This window comes from Pseudophryne corroboree, chromosome 1 (genome assembly GCF_028390025.1).
Source record: "Pseudophryne corroboree isolate aPseCor3 chromosome 1, aPseCor3.hap2, whole genome shotgun sequence".
Classification (NCBI taxonomy): Eukaryota; Metazoa; Chordata; class Amphibia; order Anura; family Myobatrachidae; genus Pseudophryne; species Pseudophryne corroboree.
In genome coordinates this window covers 988,160,299-988,174,534 of record NC_086444.1, presented here as the reverse complement: position 1 = coordinate 988,174,534, position 14,236 = coordinate 988,160,299, and the positions used below count along the sequence as shown (strand labels likewise).

The 14,236-nt window shown below is 47.1% G+C and overlaps 1 protein-coding gene and 1 long non-coding RNA gene across 5 annotated transcripts in view; one reads left to right on the top strand and one right to left on the bottom strand.

Moving 5' to 3' along the window:
- The window catches only part of ARHGAP10 (Rho GTPase activating protein 10), a 614,077-nt gene that overhangs the window by 399,797 nt on the left and 200,044 nt on the right, over window positions 1-14,236 (top strand). For all 4 annotated transcript variants that reach the window (XM_063920579.1, XM_063920578.1, XM_063920581.1 and 1 more), the window contains exons 17-18: window positions 6,253-6,358; window positions 13,999-14,158. In XM_063920579.1, coding sequence (XP_063776649.1) covers window positions 6,253-6,358; window positions 13,999-14,158 — 266 coding nt within the window. The remainder of the gene's footprint in view (window positions 1-6,252; window positions 6,359-13,998; window positions 14,159-14,236) is intronic.
- Window positions 6,277-14,236, bottom strand: part of LOC134921258 (uncharacterized) — a 95,979-nt gene continuing 88,019 nt past the window's right edge. The window contains exon 2 of the long non-coding RNA XR_010177474.1: window positions 6,277-6,555. This is a non-coding gene — a long non-coding RNA (uncharacterized LOC134921258). The remainder of the gene's footprint in view (window positions 6,556-14,236) is intronic.

Here is a 14,236-nt window from a genome sequence, read left to right as displayed (position 1 = left end):
GATGTGGAGGGGGAGCAGATGCCTTTAGCAGAGATGTCACCCCCTGCGGGGCAGACACCGGAGTGGATGGTATTATGGCAAGAAATGAGTGCACGTATAGACTCCTTACATAAAAAATTTGACGACATGCCGACTGTGGGACAGCCGAGTCTTCAGCTCGTGCCGGTCCAAGGGTCTCAAAAGTCATCAGGGGCTCTAAAACGCCCGTTATCTCAGGTGGCACAAGTAGATGTCGACACGGATACTGACGCCAGTGTCGACGACGATGAGTCAAATTTAATGCCCGTTAAGGCCATTCGCTGCATGATTGAGGCAATGAAAGAGGTGTTAAATATTTCTGATTTACATCCAGGTACCACAAAAAAGGGTATTATGTTTGGGGAGAAAAAACTACCTGTAGTTTTTCCCCCGTCAGATGAATTAAATGAAGTGTGTGAAGAAGCGTGGGCTTCCCCTGATAAGAAATTGGTGATTCCTAAGAAATTACTAATGGCGTTCCCTTTCCCGCCAGAGGATAGGTTACGTTGGGAAACACCCCCGAGGGTGGATAAAGCGCTCACACGTTTGTCAAAAAAGGTGGCACTACCGTCCCAGGATACGGCCGCCCTTAAGGAACCTGCTGATAGAAGGCAGGAGGCGATCCTGAAGTCTGTATATACACACTCAGGCATTATACTCAGACCAGCAATTGCGTCAGCTTGGATGTGCAGTGCTGCCGCTGCATGGTCAGATAACCTGTCAGAAAATATTGACACACTAGACAGAGACACGATCCTGTTAACAATTGACCATATCAAAGACTCAGTCTTATACATGAGAGATGCACAGAGGGAAATCTGCCGGCTGGCATCTAAAGTAAGTGCACTATCTATCTCTGCTAGGAGATGCTTATGGACTCGCCAGTGGACTGGAGATGCAGATTCCAAAAGGCACATGGAAGTTTTGCCTTATAAAGGGGAGGAATTATTTGGGGATGGTCTCTCCGACCTAGTTTCCACAGCAACGTCTGGGAAGTCAGCATTTTTACCCCATGTCCCCTCACAGCCTAAGAAGGCGCCATTTTATCAGGTTCAGTCCTTTCGATCCCAGAAAAATAAGCGGGGAAAAGGAGGGTCTTTTCTGTCTAGAGGCAGAGGCAGGGGAAAAAGGCTGCAGCAAACAGCAGGTTCCCAGGAACAAAAGTCCTCCCCCGCTTCCTCTTCCAAGTCCGCCGCATGACGGTGGGGCTTCACAAGCGGAGCCAGGTACGGTGGGGGCCCGCCTCAGGAATTTCAGCGATCAGTGGGTTCGCTCACAGGTAGATCCCTGGATCCTTCAAATAGTATCTCAGGGATACAGGCTGGAATTCGAGGCGATTCCACCCCGCCGTTTCCTAAAATCCGCCTTGCCGATTGCTCCCTCAGACAGGGAGGCAGTGCTAGCGGCAATTCACAAGCTGTATTCCCAGCAGGTGATAATCAAGGTACCCTTACTTCAACAAGGCCGGGGTTACTATTCCACACTATTTGTGGTACCGAAACCGGACGGTTCGGTGAGACCCATTCTAAATTTGAAGTCCTTGAACACATACATAAAAAAATTCAAGTTCAAGATGGAATCGCTCAGGGCGGTTATTGCAAGCCTGGACGAGGGGGATTACATGGTATCCCTGGACATCAAGGATGCTTACCTGCATGTCCCCATTTACAATTCTCACCAGGAGTACCTCAGATTTGTGGTACAGGATTGCCATTACCAATTCCAGACGCTGCCGTTTGGACTCTCCACGGCACCGAGGGTATTTACCAAGGTTAGGGCGGAAATGATGATACTCCTTCGAAAAAAGGGAGTTTTAATTATCCCATACTTGGACGATCTCCTAATAAAGGCACGATCCAAGGAACAGTTGTTAGTGGGAGTAGCACTATCTCAGGAAGTGCTGAGCCAGCACGGTTGGATTCTGAATATCCCAAAGTCACAGCTGGTCCCCACGACACGTCTAATGTTCCTGGGAATGATTCTGGACACGGCCCAGAAAAAAGTGTTTCTCCCGGAGGAGAAAGCCAGGGAGTTGTCTTCTCTAGTCAGAGACCTCCTAAAACCAAAACAGGTATCGGTGCATCACTGCACGCGGGTCCTGGGAAAGATGGTAGCTTCTTACGAAGCAATTCCATTCGGCAGGTTCCATGCCAGAATCTTTCAGTGGAACCTGTTGGACAAGTGGTCCGGATCGCATCTTCAGATGCATCGTTTAATAACCCTGTCTCCACGAACCAGGGTGTCTCTTCTGTGGTGGCTGAACAGTGCTCATCTTCTGGAGGGCCGCAGATTCGGCATACAGGACTGGGTCCTGGTGACCACGGATGCCAGCCTACGGGGCTGGGGGGCAGTCACAAAGGGAAGAAATTTCCAGGGACTATGGTCAGGTCAGGAGACTGCCCTTCACATAAATATTCTGGAACTAAGGGCCATTTACAATGCCCTAAGTCAAGCAAAATCCCTGCTTCTACACCAGCCGGTGCTGATCCAGTCAGACAACATCACGGCAGTCGCCCATGTGAATCGACAAGGCGGCACAAGAAGCAGGACAGCGATGGCAGAAGCCACAAAAATTCTCCGATGGGCGGAGAATCATGTACTAGCACTGTCAGCAGTGTTCATCCCGGGAGTGGACAACTGGGAAGCAGACTTTCTCAGCAGGCACGACCTCCACCCGGGAGAGTGGGGACTTCATCCAGAAGTCTTCAAAATGATTGTAAATCAATGGGGTCGTCCACAGGTGGACATGATGGCGTCCCGCATAAACAAAAAACTAGAGAAGTATTGCGCCAGGTCAAGAGACCCTCAGGCGATAGCGGTGGACGCCCTAGTGACACCGTGGGTGTACCGGTCAGTATATGTGTTCCCTCCTCTACCTCTCATACCAAAGGTACTGAGAATAATAAGAAAGCGAGGAGTAAACACAATTCTCGTGGTTCCGGATTGGCCAAGAAGAGCGTGGTACCCGGAACTTCAAGAGATGATCTCAGAGGACCCTTGGTCCCTGCCGCTCAGACAGGACCTGCTACAGCAGGGCCCCTGCCTGTTCCAAGACTTACCGCGGCTGCGTTTGACGGCATGGCGGTTGAACGCCGGATCCTGAAGGAAAAGGGCATTCCGGAGGAAGTCATTCCTACGCTTATTAAAGCCAGGAAAGATGTTACGGCAAAACATTATCACCGCATATGGCGGAAATATGTTGCATGGTGCGAGGCCAAAAAGGCCCCAACAGAGGAATTTCAACTGGGTCGATTTCTACATTTCCTGCAAGCAGGAGTGAATATGGGCCTAAAACTAGGCTCCATTAAAGTACAGATCTCGGCTCTGTCGATTTTCTTTCAAAAGGAACTAGCTTCAGTACCTGAAGTTCAGACATTTGTGAAAGGAGTGCTGCATATTCAGCCCCCATTTGTGCCTCCTGTGGCACCGTGGGATCTCAACGTGATGTTGAATTTCTTGAAATCACATTGGTTTGAGCCACTAAAAACCGTGGATCTGAAATATCTCACGTGGAAAGTGGTCATGTTATTGGCCTTGGCATCAGCCAGGCGAGTGTCAGAATTGGCGGCTTTATCATGTAAAAGCCCTTATCTGATTTTTCATATGGATAGGGCAGAATTGAGGACTCGTCCCCAGTTTCTCCCTAAGGTGGTGTCAGCGTTTCACCTGAACCAGCCTATTGTGGTGCCTGCGGCTACTAAGGATTTGGAGGACTCCAAGTTGCTAGACGTTGTCAGGGCCCTGCAAATATATGTTTCCAGGACGGCTGGAGTCAGAAAATCTGACTCGCTGTTTATCCTATATGCACCCAACAAGCTGGGTGCTCCTGCTTCTAAGCAGACTATTGCTCGTTGGATTTGTAGTACAATTCAGCTTGCACATACTGTGGCAGGCCTGCCACAGCCTAAATCTGTCAATGCCCATTCCACAAGGAAGGTGGGCTCATCTTGGGCGGCTGCCCGAGGGGTCTCGGCTTTACAACTTTGCCGAGCAGCTACTTGGTCAGGGGCAAACACGTTTGCAAAATTCTATAAATTTGATACCCTGGCTGAGGAGGACCTGGAGTTCTCTCATTCGGTGCTGCAGAGTCATCCGCACTCTCCCGCCCGTTTGGGAGCTTTGGTATAATCCCCATGGTCCTTACGGAGTTCCCAGCATCCACTAGGACGTTAGAGAAAATAAGAATTTACTCACCGGTAATTCTGTTTCTCGTAGTCCGTAGTGGATGCTGGGCGCCCATCCCAAGTGCGGTCTATCTGCAATACTTGTACATAGTTATTGTTAACTAAATCGGGTTATTGTTGAGCCGTCTGTTGAGAGGCTCTATCGTTTCATACTGTTAACTGGGTTTCATATCACGAGTTGTTCGGTGTGATTGGTGTGGCTGGTATGAGTCTTACCCGGGATTCAAAATCCTTCCTTATTGTGTACGCTCGTCCGGGCACAGTACCTAACTGAGGCTTGGAGGAGGGTCATAGTGGGAGGAGCCAGTGCACACCAGGTAGTCTAAGATCTTTCTAGAGTGCCCAGCCTCCTTCGGAGCCCGCTATTCCCCATGGTCCTTACGGAGTTCCCAGCATCCACTACGGACTACGAGAAACAGAATTACCGGTGAGTAAATTCTTATTATTATTATTATCCTTCATTTATATGGCGCCACAAGGGTTCCGCAGCGACATCTGATGCTAATGGAGCTGCATCGGACAGGTCGCTCATTCACGCAGGCATCTCCCACTACGTGGCGTATTTATGCAAGACGTATGAGGACTGCAAGGCTCATTTTGAGTTAGGAGCAAAGCAAGTAAGTAATGTGTCGCCTTGACAATAACATGTTGCACTGCAGGTGGGGAGATTAGTAATGGGCAAAGAGATTTAAGGGCCCTATACATTAGGCGAACCGGTGATTTGAGGAGTGAAGTTTCTTCACTCCCCCCGTTAGCAGGGCATGCTAATATGGACGAGATTGTCCATATTGGCCTGCATGCATAAGCAACCCGGCACCAATGATGAACAAGTGCGGGGCTGCGCATCGTGCATCGTTGGTGCCTACACACTGAACAATATGAACAATTTCTCGTTCATTAATATCTTTAGTTGTCCAAACTGAAAGGACAACTGCAGTGTAAAAATAAAGCTATCCAGCATTTGTGTGCTACATTCAAAAGCAGCCAGTGTTAATCCTGCATGCAAAACCAATACATATGTGTGCTCCCCTTGCATTGAAACATGGTTTGTCCAGGTGCACAGTTACCTGTACCTGCTTTTTTTCACTCTAATCTCTGAATAAACCCCTGAAAGCCTACTAGGTATAGTAGCCACTAAAAGTGGCCCAAGTTTGTGCAGCTGGGACACTATTGGGCATAGGACTCTGAGATGAGATGTGGGACATGCAGTGGTCCTGCTTATAAGCGCCTCTATTCCTAATTGATAAGCGGCTTAAACACTGGGCCACTTGCTACCAAAGATACCGTATCTTGTTTTATATGTCTTATAAAAGTGCCCAAAAATTGTGTTATTTTAATGTGAAATTTATATGTGAATGTCTGGGTAATAAATGTTTTTCATTTTAAACAAATCCCTGGTACCTTTGGGCATTTTAATAATCAAATTATGTTGCTTATTGACCTGGATAGATTTCAGCAGAATGAAAAAGAGAGGTGATGTGCCCAGAATAATGAGTGATGTCTGAACCAGTACGTGCTTCCTCTTTCACCTCTTGTGTTGTGCAGGTCTCAATAGACTGCTTGAATACCAGTGTTTTTAGCGTCATACAGGTTACAGCCCAGTGCTAGTTTACTTTTAATATTCTGTCTCTGAATTTTTGTCAAATATATCAGAATAAAAAAGATAAATGCATGTGAGAGACAGAATAAAAGGCACTATGACCTCAAATATCCTAAATATTATGTTAGTGAGTGAAGGAATTATACTGATCATACGCGTAACTTTTTAGATGAAAGTTTCTGTTCTTTAGTGTTAATTTCTCATTTACTTTACCACCAAAGTTTATACCCTATCACAGAACATAATTGGTCACGTTTTTAAATAATTAGAAGACTTGCCTAAAGGATAAAAAAGGAGCAGACTAGATGGACCAGGTGATTTTTTATCTGCCGTTAAATTCTATGTTTCTGTGTTTCTAAGGCTAGATAGAGAGATAAATAAATCTTGATAGAAATTCTACCCCTTGATGGGTAGTAAAGTGTAACTGGATGCTCATGTTCTCGCCAACAGAAAGTGGAAGTCCGGAGTCTCGGGTGAATGCGGTTCATTTTTTAATTTACAAACTGCCTGAGAAAAATCGAGAAATGCTGGATCTTCTCGTCAAGCACTTGGCTAAGTATGCAACTTTTTATTTCATTTTCAGTATAATTAATGACTTATCACACAGCATTAGGGATATTGAGTTGAGGTTCAACGATTTTTCAGATCCCAGGCAAAGGGGGTAATTCAATTAGCTGCAGTAAATCACCATAGGGAAATTGATCCCCTGGGTCTCTCCGGCTGTTGTTGGATTTTTTTTGGGACCTCAACAGGCTGTAAAAAAAAAAAAAATACCCATTAACTGGACAGTTTTTGCGATGTCGGCAGTGTTAACACGGAAAAATGAGCTTTAATTGAGTGGACTGACGCTAAAAAGTCGTAAAAAGCACAGGGCGACCCCCACCCCCACCCCATTTTTTTAACCTGTTACATTTTCATTGCTAATTGAATTCCCTCCTATGAAACAATATCTGCCTGGGTCTAGGCACAACATTGACCACTGTACCATCAATGTGAAGGCCCATTAATTATATCTTTATCTTTCAGAGAGACGCCCTTTTAATTAGCTATATTTGTTAGGATCAATTTCTTTTAATACCCTATACAAGTCATGGTCAAAACACAAAAATACCCAATGTCTGGCAGGGAACAGGCATAAAAATGACTCACATCTGTAAGTTTGAAAGGACTGTAGTAATCTATATCTGACAGGGTTAATGGGGCTAATTCAGACCTGATCACTCGCTAGCTGTTTTTTGCAGTCCTGCATTCGCATAGTCGCCGCCCACCTGGGAGTGTATTTTAGCTGTGCAAGTGTGCGATCAACAAAACTTTGTGCAGTTTCTGAGTTGGCTGCTGCGATCACTTCAGCCTGTCCGGGGTCGGAATTGACGTCAGAAACCCGCCCTGCAAACGCTTGGACACACCTGCATTTTTCCAACCACTCCCTGAAAACGGTCAGTTGCCACCCACAAACGCCTTCTTCCTGTGATTCTCCTTGTGATCGGCTGTGCGAATGGATTCTTCGTAAAACCCATCGCACAGCAATGATCCGCTGTGTACCCGTGCAACGCGCCTGCGCGTTGCGGTGCATACGCATGCACAGTTTTGACCTGATCGCAGCACTGCAAAAAATGCTAGCGAACGATCAGGTCTGAATTACCGCCAATTTCCATTAATACTCTATATCAGTTAGTGTCCAGGCACAAAAATACCTTATATCGGTCAGTGCCATAATATTCCTTAAATCCTGGACATCTGTTATTTTCACATGTTCTGTGGCTGATTTAAAACCAGATGAAATTGAGGCTTGAATTTATACAGCCACAGAACTTGTGTAAATCATACGTGTTCTTGATTAAAGCGACGTTAAGGTAAGCCTACCTATATCTATCATGGTCCATGCTCAAAAAATACCCTATATCTGTCAGGTTCGAGACACACCTTATATCTGGCAGTATCCAGGCACATAACCTATCTTACTATATATCTGTCAGGCTCAAGGCACAGGAATATCCCAGTTAGGTATGTTATGTCCACTTCGACCATGTTGACTTTCAGCATGTTGGCACAGATGAAACTTTGACATGGTCATAATGTCAACAGTGCTTTTTTAACTTATCCCTAACATAAACATGTTTACTATGTCGACATGTCAACATTTGTAGGTGTCGACATTCTGGTAACAACATAGAGAAAGTCAACTTGCTGCCTGTATACCAAATATACTATTTCTCTTACGTCCTAGAGGATGCTGGGGACTCCGTAAGGACCATGGGGACAGACGGGCTCCGCAGGAGACATGGGCACTAAGAAAGAACTTTAGATATGGGTGTGCACTGGCTCCTCCCTCTATGCCCCTCCTCCAGACCTCAGTTGATTACTGTGCCCAGAGGAGACTGGGTGCATTACAGGGAGCTCTCCTGAGTTTCCTGGAAAGAAAGTATTTTAGTTAGGTTTTTTATTTTCAGGGAGCCTGCTGGCAACAGACTCCCTGCATCGAGGGACTGAGGGGAGAGAAACAGACCTACTTTAATGTTAGGCTCTGTTTCTTAGGCTACTGGACACCATTAGCTCCAGAGGGAATGGAATGCAGGTCTCACCCTCGCCGTTCGTCCCAGAGCCGCGCCGCCGTCCTCCTCGCAGAGCCGGAAGATAGAAGCCGAGTGAGTATGTGAAGAAAGAAGACTTCAGAGGCGGCAGAAGACTTCAGATCTTCATAGAGGTAACGCACAGCGGTAACGCTGTGCGCCATTGCTCCCACACAGCACACACACGGCAGTCACTGTAAGGGTGCAGGGCGCAGGGGGGGCGCCCTGGGCAGCAATAAGGACCTCCAAATCTGGCAATAAGTATATATACAGGCTGGGCACTGTATATAAAAGAGATCCCCCGCCAGTTTTTTTAATTTTTCAGCGGGACCGAAGCCCGCCGCTGAGGGGGCCGAGCTTGTTCCTCAGCACTCACCAGCGCCATTTTCTCCACAGCACACTGCTGAGAGGAAGCTCCCCGGACTCTCCCCTGCTTACCACGGTGAAAGAGGGTTTTAAAGAAGAGGGGGCACATAATTTGGCGCAAATACATTATAACAGCACTATCTGGGTAAACATATTGTGTGTTTTTTCCTGGGTCATTAGCGCTGGGTGTGTGCTGGCATACTCTCTCTCTGTCTCTCCAAAGGGCCTTGTGGGGGAACTGTCTTCAGATAAGAGGTTTCCCTGAGTGTGTGGTGTGTCAGTACGCGTGTGTCGGCATGTGTGAGGTAGAAGGCTCTCCTAGTGAGGAGGTGGAGCAAATGAATGTGGTGTCTCCGTCGGCAACACCGACACCTGACTGGGTAGATATGTGGAATGTTTTAAGTGCAAATATGAATTTATTGCACAAAAGGTTGGACAAAGCTGAGTCCAGGAATTATGCAGAGAGTCAGGCCCTGCCTGCCCCTATGTCGCAGGGACCCTCGGGGTCTCAAAAGCGCCCACTATCCCAAATAGTAGACACTAATACCGACACGGATTCTGACTCCAGTGTCGACTACGATGATGCAAAGATACAGCCAAAATTGGCTAAAAGTGTTCAATATATGATTATTGCAATAAAGGATGTTTTGTATATCACAGAGGAACCCCCTGTCCCTGACACGAGGGTACATATGTATAAGGAAAAGAAACCTGAGGTAACCTTTACCCCTTCTCATGAGCTGAACAAGTTATTTGAAAAGGCGTGGGAATCTCCAGACAGGAAACTGCAGATTCCCAAAAGGATTCTTATGGCGTATCCTTTCCCGGCTAAGGACAGGATACGATATGGAATCCTCCCCAAGGGTGGACAAAGCGTTAACACGCTTATCCAAAAAGGTAGCACTGCCATCCCAAGATACGGCTACCCTCAGGGATCCTGCTGATCGCAAGCAGGAGGCTACCTTAAAGTCCATTTACACACACTCTGGTACCTTACTCAGACCAGCGATAACGTCGGCTTGGGTTTGTAGCGCTGTAGCAGCGTGGACAGATACCTTATCGGCGGAATTGGATACCCTGGGTAAGGATACCATTTTATTGACCCTGGGTCATATTAAAGATGATGTCTTATATATGAGGGATGCTCAAAGAGACATTGGCCTACTGGGTTCTAGAGTCAACGCTATGTCGATTTCTGCTAGACGAGGCCTATGGACCCGGCAATGGACAGGTGATGCCGACTCAGAGGCATATGGAGGTTTTACCTTACAAGGGTGAGGAATTGTTTGGGGAAGGTCTCTCGGACCTGGTCTCCACAGCTACGGCAGGTAAATCAAATTTTTTGCCTTATATTCCCTCACAGCCTAAGAAAGCCCCACGTTATCAAATGCAGTCCTTTCGGTCAAATAAAAACAAGAGAGTATGAGGTTCGTCCTTTCTTGCCAGAGGTAAGGGCAGAGGAAAAAAGCTGCCAACCACAGCTAGTTCCCAGGAGCAGAATTCCTCCCCGGCCTCTACAAAATCCACCGCATGACGCTGGGGCTCCGCTGAGTGAGTCCGCCCCAGTGGGGGCACGTCTTCGACTTTTCAGCCACATCTGGGTTCACTCACAGGTGGATCCCTGGGCAATAGAAATTGTTACCCAGGGTTACAAGCTGGAATTCGAAGAGGTGCCTCCTCGCCGGTTTTTCAAATCGGCCCTACCAGCTTCTCCCCCAGAAAGGGAGATAGTTTTAAATGCAGTTCACGAATTGTGTCTTCAACAGGTGGTGGTCAAAGTTCCCCTGCTTCAACAAGGGAGGGGGTATTACTCAACCCTATTTGTAGTCCTGAAACCGGACGGTTCGGTCAGACCCATTGTAAATTTAAAATCCTTGAACCTATACTTGAAAAGGTTCAAGTTCAAGATGGAATCGCTCAGAGCGGTCATCGCCAGCCTAGAAGGGGGGGATTTTATGGTATCCCTGGACATAAAGGATACGTACCTTCATGTTCCCATATATTTACCTCATCAGGCGTACCCGAGATTTGCGGTACAGAATTGTCATTACCAATTTCGATACGTTGCCGTTTGGGCTTTCCACGGCCCCGAGGATTTTCACAGCGAGATCGCGAGAGCAGTTGTTGATCAGCGTGTCACTTGCACTGAATGTGTTACAACAACACGGCTGGATTCTCAATATCCCGAAGTCACAGTTAGTTCCTACGACTCGTTTGACCTTCTTAGGCATGATTCTGGATACGGACCAGAAAAGGGTTTATCTTCCGATGGAAAAGGCCCAGGAACTCATGACTCTGGTCAGGGACCTATTGAAGCCAAAACAGGTGTCAGTGCATCGCTGCACTCGAGTCCTGGGAAAGATGGTGGCATCTTACGAGGCCATTCCCTTCGGCAGGTTCCATGCGAGGACCTTCCAATGGGACCTACTGGACAAGTGGTCCGGGTCACATCCACAGATTCATCAGTTGATCACCCTGTCCCCCAGGGCAAGGGTGTCTCTCCTGTGGTGGCTACAGAGTGCTCACCTTCTAGAGGGTCGCAGGTTCGCCATTCAGGACTGGATTCTGGTAACAACGGAAGCGAGCCTCCGAGGTTGGGGAGCAGTCACACAGGGAAGAAACTTCCAAGGTCTTTGGTCAAGCCAGGAGACTTGTCTTCACATCAACGTCCTGGAGCTGAGGGCCATATACAACGCCCTTCGTCAAGCGGAGACTTTGCTTCGCGACCTACCGGTTCTGATTCAGTCAGACATCATCACCGCAGTGGCTCATGTAAACCGCCAAGGCGGCACAAAGAGCAGAGTGGCAATGGCGGAAGCCACCAGGATTCTTTGCTGGGCGGAAAATCATGTAAGTGCACTGTCGGCAGTGTTCATGCCGGGAGTGGACAACTGGGAAGCATACTTCCTCAGCAGACACGATCTACATCCAGGAGAGTGGGGACTTCATCAGGAAGTCTTCGCACAGATTGCAAGTCAGTGGGGACTGCCCCAGATAGACATAATGACGTCCCGCCTCAACAAAAAACTACAGAGGTATTGCGCCAGGTCAAGAGACCCTCAGGCGGTGGCAGTGGACGCCTTCGTGACACCGTGGGTGTTCCAGCCGGTCTGTGTTTCCTCCTCTTCCTCTCCATACCCAAGGTGTTGAGAATAATAAGAAAAAGAGTAGTACAGACAATTCTCATTGTTCCAGATTGGCCACGAAGGACCTGGTATCCGGATCTGCAGGAAATGCTCACAGAAGATCCGTGGCCTTTTCCTCTAAGACAGGACCTGTTACAACAGGGGTCCTGCCTGTTCCAAGACTTACCGCGGCTGCGTTTGACGGCATGGCGGTTGAACGCCGGATCCTAGCGGAAAAGGGCATTCCGGATGAGGTCATTCCTACTCTGATAAAGGCTAGGAAGGACGTGCCGGCTAAACATTATCACCGTATATGGCGGAAGTATGTTTCTTGGTGTGAGGCCAGGAATGCTCCTACGGAAGAATTCCATCTGGGCCGTTTCCTTCACTTCCTACGGACTGGAGTGAATTTGGGACTAAAATTAGGCTCCATTAAGGTTCAGATTTCGGCCCTATCCACTTTCTTTCAGAAGGAATTGGCTTCTCTCCCAGAAGTACAGACTTTTGTCAAGGGAGTGCTGCATATTCAACCTCCTTTTGTACCTCCAGTGGCACCTTGGGACCGGAACGTGGTGTTGAGTTTCCTTAAGTCGCACAGGTTTGAACCACTTAAAATGGTGGAGATAAAATATCTCACTTGGAAAGTGGTCATGTTGTTAGCCTTGGCTTCGGCTAGGCGAGTGTCAGAGTTGGCGGCTTTGTCTCATAAAAGCCCCTATTTAGTTTTCCATATGGATAGAGCGGAATTGTGGGCCCGTCCTCAATTCTTGCCAAAGGTGGTTTCGTCTTTTCATATGAACCAATCTATTGTGGTGCCTGTGGCTACGCGAGACTTGGAGGATTCCGAGTCCCTTGATGTGGTCAGGGCTTTGAAAATTTACGTGGCCAGAACGGCTAGGGTCAGGAAAACGGAAGCACTGTTTATCCTGTATGCAGCCGACAAGGTTGTCGCTCCTGCTTCCAAGCAGACTATTGCTCGCTGGATCTGTAACACGATTCAGCAGGCTCATTCTACGGCTGGATTGCCGTTACCAAAATCGATAAAGGCCCATTCCACCAGGAAGGTGGGCTCTTCTTGGGCGGCTGCCCGAGGGGTCTCGGCATTACAGCTGTGCCGAGCTGCTACTTGGTCGGGTTCAAACACTTTTGCAAAATTCTACATGTTTGATACCCTGGCTGAGGAGGACCTCATGTTTGCTCAATCGGTGCTGCAGAGTCATCCGCACTCTCCCGCCCGTTTGGGAGCTTTGGTATAATCCCCATGGTCCTTACGGAGTCCCCAGCATCCTCTAGGACGTAAGAGAAAATAAGATTTTAAACCTACCGGTAAATCTTTTTCTCCTAGTCCGTAGAGGATGCTGGGCGCCCGTCCCAAGTGCGGACTACTTCTGCAATACTTGTATGTAGTTTTTGCTTACATAAGGGTTATGTTACAGTTTTCCTCAGTCTCGGACTGATGCTGTGTTGTTTCATACTGTTAACTGGTTCGTATATCCCAAGTTATACGGTGTGGATGGTGTGGGCTGGTATGAATCTTGCCCTTAGATTAACTAAAATCCTTTCCTCGTACTGTCCGTCTCCTCTGGGCACATTTTCTCTAACTGAGGTCTGGAGGAGGGGCATAGAGGGAGGAGCCAGTGCACACCCATACCTAAAGTTCTTTCTTAGTGCCCATGGTCCTTTACGGAGTCCCCAGCATCCTCTACGGACTAGGAGAAAAAGATTTACCGGTAGGTTTAAAGTCGTATTATTTGTAAGTGTCAATGTATATGTATATATATATATATATATATATATATATATATATATATATATATATATATATAAAATGTCACTATGAATAAAAAAATATCCTATATCTGCCACGGTCAGTGCACAAAAATATCTTATATTTGTCCGGGTTGAAGCACAGAAATGCTCAGTGTCTGTCAGGATCAAGATATAGAAATGCCCCATATTTTAATGAGGCCAAATGCATTCTTTACCTATAAACCCATTATGTTTTTCAGCCTGTTCATGATGTACAATCAGTGCAGCCAGATCTAGTAGCCAGTGTTAATTTCTTAGTGCCAAAAATCCAGGCACAGACACACAAATGTTTCTTGTATAACTAAATATTACATTGTTCTTTCTAGTGTTTCTAGCAATGCCAAGACAAATTTGATGACAGTAGCTAATCTGGGAGTTGTATTTGGTCCAACTTTGATGAGGCCACAAGAGGAAACTGTCGCAGGCATCATGGACCTAAAGTTTCAGAACATTGTTGTTGAAATACTTATCGAAAACCATGACAAGGTAATTACACCGCTTCAGTGACTTACAAACCTGTTTTCCTGCTGAAGTTGGATTATTGTAATTCCTGTGGTATCCATA